Below are 10533 nucleotides of genomic sequence, written 5' to 3'. Positions count from 1 at the left end.
TTTTTTTTGCTGGCAGTGTTCTCCATATAAAAGAAAATTGTCGCACATACTTTTGTATGGAAAAAACGTGAAACACCTTCAACAAAAAAAAAAAATCATTTTTGTGAGCTGTCTGCAAATGTTTTTTAATGTTGGCTGTTGCTTCACCTGAACATTTGAGAAGAAATTCCAAAGAATCGGCGAAAAAGGCCCTCAATTTTGCTCAATTTTGTGCCTATTAATCGGTCGGACTCTACTTTTTTTAGGTGTTTAGGTCCGTACCTAGAATTCGGAAAACTCGGGATAAAAAGNATTCCAAAGAATCGGCGAAAAAGGCCCTCAATTTTGCTCAATTTTGTGCCGATGCCGATTAATCGGTCGGACTCTACTTTTTTTAGGTGTTTAGGTCCTAAAAATCCATTTCCTGGTTACAAAACTACGTACCTAGAATTCGGAAAACTCGGGATAAAAATTTTAAAATTTAAATGAACATGTGTTGAACTTTTCTGATTTCTGTACAAAGTTGAAAATTCGCATTTACGCAGTTTAAAAAAAAATGAGGGTGTCATTTATTAAAAATATCAAACATTAAACAAAAAAATTAATTTAGCCCAAACTTATCAAAATAAGGTGTTCATATTATTTCTGCCTCAAATATATCTTAAAAGGATAGGATAACTATAAATATGCAAGACAATGTAAATGTCGGTAAAAATATGCCTTAAGTTTTACTGTTTAAAAACTCACCTATTTCAGCATCTCCTATGCCGACATCTGGAGTATCCTTTTCGCTTGTTTCATCCTTATCTGTCTCCGCTTCTGCCTCTGCATCCTCTTTTTCGGCATTCTCTCGCGCCAGTATGGCTTGTTCTTTTTCTGCTTCAGTCACTTCGCTTTCGGGATCATCTGGTATAAGACATATATCCGAATCTTCTGGCTCTTGAACATTTTCAACTGGTTCTAAAATGTAATAAGATGTTGTTACGACACATTTTTTAAATAAAAGTATGTGCATAGATATGTACANACATATATCCGAATCTTCTGGCTCTTGAACATTTTCAACTGGTTCTAAAAAATAATAAGATGTTATTACGACACATTTTTTTTAATAAAATTATATGCATAGATATGTACATATGTAGATATGTATAAGACTTACCATCTTCCCGTTCTGGTTCGGCTTCAGCATCTTGGCCCGCCATTGTTTCAGTGCCTTTTTCCGCTGGCTCGGATTCGTCCTCAGCCGTATTTTGCTCGTTTCCATCATCATCGCCAGCATTGCCGGCGCCAGTTCCTTCATTATTTGCCATATCTTCCTTTCCGCCTATATCGGTTTTACCATCATCATCAACAGCTTCAACATCTTCCAACGCTTCCATACTGATATCATTTTGCTCAGCAACCTTATCATCATTATCACATTCTGTAATTGGATGTGTTGCCACATTGGCAGAAGGCGAATTGCTTACGGATGTTTGGGCCTCTGTATCAGGTTCCGCTTCTCCTTCACCCAATGCACCAGCATTAACTTGATTATCCACTTCCATGGATTCGACTGACTTGTCAACTGGTTCGCCCTCCACTTTCTCAGTAGCTGTCGGCAAAGTCATATCAGACTCCCCTAACATATCTGATTCTTCGGCGGCTGCGTTGTGGCCACCGCCAGACACATTCGCATCGACTTCTTCGAAATCTGCGGAATCTTGTGTTTTAGTTTCGGCCAAATCTGCTTCTTTGCCATCTCCCTCACCTCGATCACCTTCACCACTTGCCACCTTATCTTGTGTGTTACTTCCATCATCTTTGGGTGGTCCCGAAGAAGTGCCATTTGAATTTTCATCTACCTCAAATGACCCCTCTGAAATTTGCTCGAAATCTTCATCATTATTACCATCTTCGGTATCTTTAGTGGCATCGCCATCGACCGCTTTGTCCATTGATGCTTGCGATGTGTCTTCGTCCAACTTGGGTGGCTCCGACTCAGGACGTGCGTTTGACTCAGCGTCAGTGTGAAAGGAATCTAAACTTGATATTTCTTCCATTGGACTACAAATAAACTCTCTAGCAGTATGTAAACCTTAAACATTAACTAAAAAGAATACAAATTAAAGTATATAAGTAAATAATAGGATAATTGTGAAGCTTAATAAAAAATTTGGCAATAGAGATTTCTTATTCAACAAGCATCCTACATTCTGAAGCGGCATTATTTTAGATTTCTAATATGGCGCATTTTAGCATACAAAACATGATCATAAAACTTGTATCAAGTAATAGCAGTATCTGGCTTCTGTTGCACATAGGGCACTTTGCCCAAGTTTTTCCCGCCGCTACACTGCAGAGCACTCAGTAGAAGTGATAGGCGCGTTTGACTCGCCAGAAGAAGACCTGCGTGCAATCCGATATATGTTGTTCGACATATTTCATCGCGAAAGACAAATTAGCAAATCCATTTGATAATTCGAAAATTTCATTACAAAAAGGGCAACATTAATAAACAATTTGGCGCAAAGTGTGGTAATTTTATTAACCAATATATATTACTAGTCACTGGTAACAAGGTGTATGCACAGTGTGGCTACCCTGAAAGTACAGCACGCACAGTGGGAGCAAATACTTGTATGAATACATCGACCGCCAAACCGTCCCCCTCACTGATAAAAATCACTTCATTATTGCCGGCGACTGCTTTATTACCTATATACATGCACACACCTCGTTGTTTGCCAAAAAAAAAACCATTAAATAGTTTGCCAACGCACATGAAGCAAATTTTCTTTAAGCAAATTTTGACTGATTTCCGATATAATACGACTTTTAACAGATACGGAATGAGGCGGAAAGTAATGACATAGGAACGGAACGATTTTCGATCCATAGAACAAAACTCACTTTTGTTGTCAATTTTAGTTTTCCACACGGTTTTTTACACTTTTATAATAAACGCACATGAACAATCTTTATAAAATCGTTATTATTTCAATTTATACTTTGTTTTGGTTAATATTTTATGGCATACGAGCCCAAATTTTTTCCACAAAAAACGTTTGTAAATAGCACGAAAAATTGTAGTTTACCTCCAATCGGCTTCGCCAGAAACATAACTCTATAAATTTCCAACAGTGTGGCTGTATTGTGCGGCGGAAAATGGCGCAAGCACAAATTGTCAATGTTGGAAGTGTTCGGAAAAGGCTTTGAACACTGAACTATTATTTTCATAAATGTTATTATGGTTATAAATATTTGTACAACTGCATTAATAATACCCTGATTTAATTATACTTTTGTATGTATACCCCTGTTAAAGAAAACTTTAAATTATTAAGGGAATTTCAATGAACAGTCACCGTTCAAAATTTTGTAATAGATCATTTAAGTAAAAGATCAAAAAGCGAAGAATTAAAATAAAGGAATGCTGAGGCATCAAGTCGTGTAATTTACGTATCAAAAAATATAGAGCGTTTGATTTTCAAAGAAACGCAGACCACAAATGAAATTATGCAAGAATACATATTGTCCAGCCTACGACTTATTCATTTTATATTCGATTGAATAAAATTTCCTACGTAATTGGCACAAAAACAAAATGGCCGATTATTAAATAGTTGTTCCTTTTTCACACATTCCTCTATGTTATACACATTTTTTCCTAGTTGATATGGTAATGGAACAAAATGTACATAATATACACGTGGATTTGAAACTAAATCTTCGAAACAAATGCATATGCAAATTTAAAAGGTAGTTTAAAATGTCATAATCTCATTAGTTCATATAGTTTATGCATACGATTAAGCACTAGGGTTNTACGTAATTGGCACAAAAACAAAATGGCCGATTATTAAATAGTTGTTCCTTTTTCACACATTCCTCTATGTTATACACATTTTTTCCTAGTTGATATGGTAATGGAACAAAATGTACATAATATACACGTGGATTTGAAAGGAAATCTTCGAAACAAATGCATATGCAAATTTAAAAGGTAGTTTAAAATGTCATAATCTCATTAGTTCATATAGTTTATGCATACGATTAAGCACTCGGTTCTTATTTTTTATTGGTGAGCATTAAACAACCCTGAAAGAAAGTAAAAGATTATAAAATCTAGTACAAAAAATCTGATGACAAAAATTGTAGATTTAAAACATTTTAATTTTTCAATTTTTTCTTCGAATTCTTCCCCTCCCAGGTCTATTCCGCTCTGGTAATAAACATTTTGTAATCGGTATATAAAGTGCTCGTAAATATATAAACCCTTTCCGCATTTTACGCGCTCTTGTAGCCGGCGACCATCTTTAGCCTGTTCCCGTCCTCCAGGATCTGCAGGTTTAACAGGATATACAGGAAAACATGCAAATCCTGGAGTACGGGAACAGGCTACATACCTATGTATAAGCTGGTAAACAGGGCTGCCAGCTATCCTTAGCTATGAGGTACCAAATTGGTGATAAAAAAGTGCAAAAATGTGCCATATAGAAAAATAAAAGTGCCAAAAAAGATGCCATCCTCTTTAGTCCTTCCCATTTAATTTGCACGCAAAGATATGATCCTGAAAGAGATCTGGTTCAATTTATGACCCGCTCTTTTTGGTTTGTGTCANTGCTCGTAAATATATAAACCCTTTCCGCATTTTACGCGCTCTTGTAGCCGACGACCATCTTTAGCCTGTTCCCGTCCTCCAGGATCTGCAGGTTTAACAGGATATACAGGAAAACATGCAGATCCTGGAGTACGGGAACAGGCTACATACCTATGTATAAGCTGGTAAACAAGGCTGCCAGCTATCCTTAGCTATGAGGTACCAAATTGGTGATAAAAAAATGCAAAAACGTGCCATATAGAAAAATAAAAGTGCCAAAAAAGATGCCATTCTCTTTAGTCCTGATAATATGGCAGTACAGTTTGGTAGCTTGCTTTAAATAAATTTGCTTTATGTTAAATATTTGTTTAAGTGAATATTATTTAGTTTAAATGTACTTTTCCCCATTTAGTGAGTTAATTTTTTTAATGTCGTGTTCATCGTGTTAATGGTATAAAATTAGTGCTGCAACTTCAATACGAATGATCTAGACCGTTTCCGTGAGAAATGAGCGTGATAAGCTGGATAACCCAAATAAACACAACTATTCTTACAAGACAAGACAAATCGGAATATGTCGTATCATTGTTCTACAGAAATGCTATATAGATACACTTCTTTCAGACGAAACACCTTAAAAGCTTAAACGCATAATAAATTTGGAAAATCACATCCATTGGGCCAATCGTAACTCGATATACACAATGGTGCAACAGGGCGATTTAGTCTGACTTTCACGGCACCTTTTCTCACTTGGCGATTTTTAGTAATAACTCAACTCCAACGCCACTGACAGCTCTTCTTTGTAATATTATTTCTCTTACCGTTACCAATACATATTTTAAATATCGGATAAATCGGATTATTAATAGCTTTGCTTCTTAACAGATAATTATCACAAATTATCACTGATTTCTGCTGGAAAGCGTTTCTTAACCCAAAAAACTAGCAGAAATTAGCTGCTGCTCTCTCGTTTTTACGCTCTTCTATTTTTGGCTCTCCTGCTAATTTCTGCTCGTTAAATTAGTACAGATACCTCCGTACCGTCAATTCGTTTCAAGTTTTCTTGCCTCTTTTGATCTTTTCGTTGCTTCCCATTTAAAGAACCAAGGACTTGAATTCAATTAAAGTTGACGCGTTTGGAAGCAAATAGAAAACACAAAAGAGAATGCGAAAAAAATTGCTTTCAAGACTTGACGTGTCTGAAAGAGGACTTATATCACATGGCTTAAAGCGCACTTAGTCCCCTTTCAGACACGTCAAGTCTTGAAAGAAATTTTTATCGCATTCTCTTTTATGTTTTCTCTTCGCTTCCACACGCGTCCAGTTTTATTGAATTCAAGTCCTTGGATCTTTAAATGGGAAGCAACGAAAAGATCAAAAGAGAACAAGAAAACTTGAAACGAATTGACGGTACGGAGGTATCTGTACTCTACCCCTCTCTTCTCACCTCCTTCACCAACGAACGAGCAGACTTGAAAGCAAGACTTGACGTGTCTGAAAGGGGACTTAGTCAACGACGTAGCGTAAACCTAGTTTGACGTACGTAGCAGCATATCAAATTTGCTTTGATAGAGAGAGAGAGAAGCAACGGCAACGTCAACGCCATCCGGTGGCGAGTTTTCGTTAACACGCGAATCCCATAAGGTTTGTTTGAGCTTTAAAGGCTTCATTGTCCTGCTGGGTTGATTGTTGAAATAACGATTATTGTGAATAATAATGTGAAATTAAAGAGCCTGTCAGACGTGGCAATATTTACGTCTTTCGCACGCAATTCGCTGTCAAATTGAGAAAGAGAAATTTTATTTCGATGTGTGAACAGCCAGAAAGATCTTTCTGTCACCTTTCGGAAATCAGTTTCAGAAATAAAAGTTGCAAGGTGGGACTGCAACTGCAAGAGCGAAAATCGATTTCGGAAATATATTTCAACTTGCTCGTGCTGCACTAGCAATTTTTATTTCTTCTGCAAGTGCTGTCAAACTAATCGAGTGTTGCCGTGTGGCCCTGATCGTGAATTTGTGTAAAATGATAAAAAATATTGTTGAACTAAGTATCAAAAATGATTGAAATATATTATTTTGTTTAATATACTTCATCGTTAAATTATTGTTTACACGGTAAATATGTTAATTATAACCTACAAGAGAAATAGCAAACAAACGACAACCCCACCGCCCATGGTTGCATTTTAGTATCGAGAAAGATTGCCACAAACTCATTCGCTGTGTGAACAGCCAAAAAGCGATTTCAGAAATTTTTCCTGCAATTCGCCGTTCGGAAATAAAAACCTCTTTCGAATGACACTTTCCATGCAAGGTGTGACTGCTCATGCAACTGATTTCTCAATTTGACAGCCTTTCCGAAATTTATTGCATCGAAATATATTGCCACGTCTGACACGCTCTTAAGAGGAGTTTTTGTCTTGATTGTACTTTCCCTATTTTTATCTATTTTATCAACAATTTGTATCGCTTGATTCGCTTACGATTGTATTTAAGTGCCTCAGAAGAAAACCAAAGTTAAGATGTTTACTAAACGGTAATCAAAATAAGCAATACATTTTCTATCAAACTGATTTATACATATGTGTATAATATGCTCTTGCTTATGCAGAATGCCTAGCAGCAAGGAACGAAGACTGCGTCTACTGGAAGAAGACAATCATCTGGCAGACTGTGAATTTCTAGTCGGTGATCAAGCTTCCGAAGAACCACATCTTTTTCGCTGTCATAAGATGATTTTGGGGACTGCATCTGAAGTCTTTGAACGTATGTTCTATAGCGATTTTGTTGTTGTTGGGCCGGTGAGGGTTACAGAAGTAAGCCCAGCCAGTTTTAAACGTTTTCTGCGCTACGTTTACGTATATGAAATTGAAGTGGATCCTTTATTGTCACTTAATGAGCTGGGTGAATTATTTTATTTAGCGGATAAATACATGATGCAGGATTTGACCGATGCTTTGGTGGAGCATTTAAAACGAAAGCATAATTGGACATCGGGCGAGGTGTTGCCCATGTATGAATTGGCGTGTCTTCATGAAAACCTGCCTTTACTATTGCTTTGTTACGCGGTAAATATTCAGGTTTTTGTTTGGAAGTGTATTTACACGCGCCACGGTAACATATTACTGTAGATCCACAAAAAAAAAAATTAACGCAGATCCACGGTAAAAAATTACCGTATATCCAGGGTAAAAATTACCGTAGACCACGGTAAAAAATTATCGTAGACCACGGTAAAAAATACCGTAAATCTACGGAAAAAAAAACTTCCGGTAGATCCATGGTAATTTGTAAGTGTATTTGCCGTAAATCCACGGTAAAAATTACCGCGCTTAACCAGCTTTTAATGTAGATATGCTGTAAAAGTTAGTATCATTTTTTAAACGACCTCGAAGAAAAAAGGGCGAGGTTATGCGACATGTACATATACATACATACATATAGTAGCGTTCANCGTAAATCCACGGTAAAAATTACCGCGCTTAACCAGCTTTTAATGTAGATGTGCTGTAAAAGTTAGTATCATTTTTTAAACGACCTCGAAGAAAAAAGGGCAAGGTTATGCGACATGTACATATACATACATACATATAGTAGCGTTCAAAATAATAGCAGCAAAATTTAAAATGGTAGTTAATAATTTTCATTAAGTGGAAAAGATGTACTGGATCTGAGTAGCAAAATTAATGAAGAATTAACTACCGTTATGTAAGAATCAATTGTACCCCATATAAGATATTGTTCGACAATACTCTCGATGGCGAATACAAAAGAAATATCAAAGTCGCCGAAAAACTTTAATAAAGGAATGAGAGCAGTGCTGAATAAAAAGCGTAGTGAAAATGTTAACAATATGTTAAAAGAATTAGGATATTTATCGGTAGCAAATGAAGTATAAAGAGATGTGTTGACTTTTATTTATAGAATAGAAAATGGATTGCTTCCGGAATATTTAGAGTCTTTAGTAAGACGAAACTCGGATGTTCACCAGTACTTAATTAGACAGGCAAATCAATTTCACTAGGAACCTGTACGTACAAGTAAGGTCTTGAAATCAGTATTTAGTAACGGACTAGTAATGTATAATGCCGTCCCGCAGGAAATTAAACATGTTAGAACCATCGGATCGTTTAGAGAAAATATAGGTTTATGGCTAGATGCCAAAGCGATGTAACGAATAATGAATAAGTCTAAGTCTGATTTCCAGATATTATATGTACATGTGGGATAGCACTCGAAAATTGTTGCTAACATGGATCGGAAACTAGACCTTTTCGACCATGTCCAGCAGCCATCCACAGCGCAGAGCGGAAACGAGGTCTTTCCGCCTGCCTAACATCGACGAAGAAGTGGCAATGAAAGTAACGAATGAAGAAAACGCAAATCGCTCGAACACGGTCATTCAGACGGTTTGCCCAGCACGAAATAGAGCGGGACCGGTAGCATATGAGTGACTTCGAGAACATAGATCGGAAACTCGGCCTTTCCGACCATGATCGAAAGCTCGTTAGCAGAGGAGCGGAAGCTAGGCCTTTTCGCCTGATGCACATTAAGGTAGACTGGAGACTAGGCCTCGCCAGCTACGCGACTAATGTATTCGGTAGTTCTAGAAATATTGCAGCATATAAATATATATGTATGTATGTATGTATGTATACTTCGTAAGTGATATAAATATGCATGTACCTCGTGAATTCGCAAGACTGAAACAAAAATCAATAGGATAATTTAGTTTATAATTAAAATTTATAATGTCATAGACAACTGGCTTTTAATTTTAAATTTTTATTTGTATATAGGAATAATTGTATTAGCCGTAGGCTATTTTTTTTAATAAATAAATAAATAAATAAATAAATATGGGCCGATCTATATCAGATACCACATAAATAAAAGTTTCTAAGCTTATACGAATTTCAAAAAAATTAATCAAACTTAAAAAATTTGTCATCAAAATTTCAAACTTTTTAATCAGATTCTTTGGAAAATTTTCGGGTATGCGGTTTTTTAACCCATTCAATTTTTGATGTAATAAAGTGCAAGTTTCAACTCGCTACAAATTACCGTTGATTTTTTTGAATTTTTTTTCTATGGAGGGTGTTTNCAAAATTTCAAACTTTTTAATCAGATTCTTTGGAAAATTTTCGGGTATGCAGTTTTTTAACCCATCCAATTTTTGATGTAATAAAGTGCAAGTTTCAAGTCGCTACAAATTACCGTTGATTTTTTTCGAATTTTTTTTCTATGGAGGGTGTTGCGCATTTTCTTCCATATAAAAGTAGGTTTTGTTCATGCGTTATATGGAAGAAAATTCGGATCTACGGTAAAAATTACCATGGCGCGTGCGTATAAACACTACCTTTTAGTTTACTAACATTCAAATAGTATATCGATGTGTAATAATACTTCTAACACACAGGAGATTTCTAAATTTGCCGAAAATCTTCTCTCTGTGGACTCGTTCTATCGATTAAATGTTAATAATCTGAAACGACTAGTAATAGTATTATCCCAGCAATCTCACATATCTACAAAATTAATTTTACAACAATTGGAGGAATATGGTCGGCGTAATAATTTGCATAAAAATTGTGAGTCTGAGGAATTCTTTAAACTGGTAGATGCGGCCTGTCAACTAGATTTAAACAAATTATCAAGAGCGGATTTCGAAGCGGGTCCTGCCGTGTCATATTTGTTTAATAAGAAGGAAGCAAAATAGATACTGCATATTCTACAAAATATATTTTCGAATGTTTTGCGCTATATCGTTATAGTTTAATAAGTACATATATGTAGGTTTGCATAGTATGCATGTATACACTCACATAGATACTTATACATAATTATAATTGTTTATGGAGGCAACAGTGATGTTTTAAATATAATTCCTATACACAGACACCACAAATTTGTATTGCTTTTCTTGTACGAGTTAAAAAAGGAAGTAACTGCCTAGTGCACAGATAA

At 35.9% G+C, this 10533-nt stretch overlaps 2 protein-coding genes across 2 annotated transcripts in view; one reads left to right on the top strand and one right to left on the bottom strand.

Moving 5' to 3' along the window:
* woc (zinc finger protein without children) overlaps positions 1–3031 on the bottom strand; it is a 12970-nt gene extending 9939 nt beyond the window's left edge. Inside the window, exons 1-3 of the mRNA XM_017617905.1 lie at positions 2875–3031; positions 1142–2071; positions 727–939 (exon numbers count right to left, since the gene is read on the bottom strand). Of these exons, the coding sequence (XP_017473394.1) occupies positions 727–939; positions 1142–2024 (1096 nt within the window). The 5' untranslated portion in view covers positions 2025–2071; positions 2875–3031. The remainder of the gene's footprint in view (positions 1–726; positions 940–1141; positions 2072–2874) is intronic.
* Positions 3032–6951: 3920 nt separating this feature from the next.
* Positions 6952–10532, top strand: LOC108364275 (BTB/POZ domain-containing protein 6). Its single transcript, XM_017617888.1, has 3 exons — positions 6952–7102; positions 7178–7634; positions 9986–10532. Exons 1-3 carry the CDS (start codon positions 7089–7091, stop codon positions 10283–10285), a joined length of 771 nt encoding a protein of 256 aa, XP_017473377.1. The 5' UTR covers positions 6952–7088; the 3' UTR covers positions 10286–10532.
* The last annotated feature ends 1 nt before the right edge of the window (position 10533 follows it).

Source organism: Rhagoletis zephyria, unplaced genomic scaffold (genome assembly GCF_001687245.7).
Source record: "Rhagoletis zephyria isolate East Lansing unplaced genomic scaffold, Rhagoletis_zephyria_1.1 Rzeph_scaffold_01516, whole genome shotgun sequence".
Classification (NCBI taxonomy): domain Eukaryota; kingdom Metazoa; phylum Arthropoda; class Insecta; order Diptera; family Tephritidae; genus Rhagoletis; species Rhagoletis zephyria.
The sequence above is the reverse complement of the archived record's forward strand: the minus strand, read 5'-3'. Positions and strand labels throughout refer to the sequence as shown.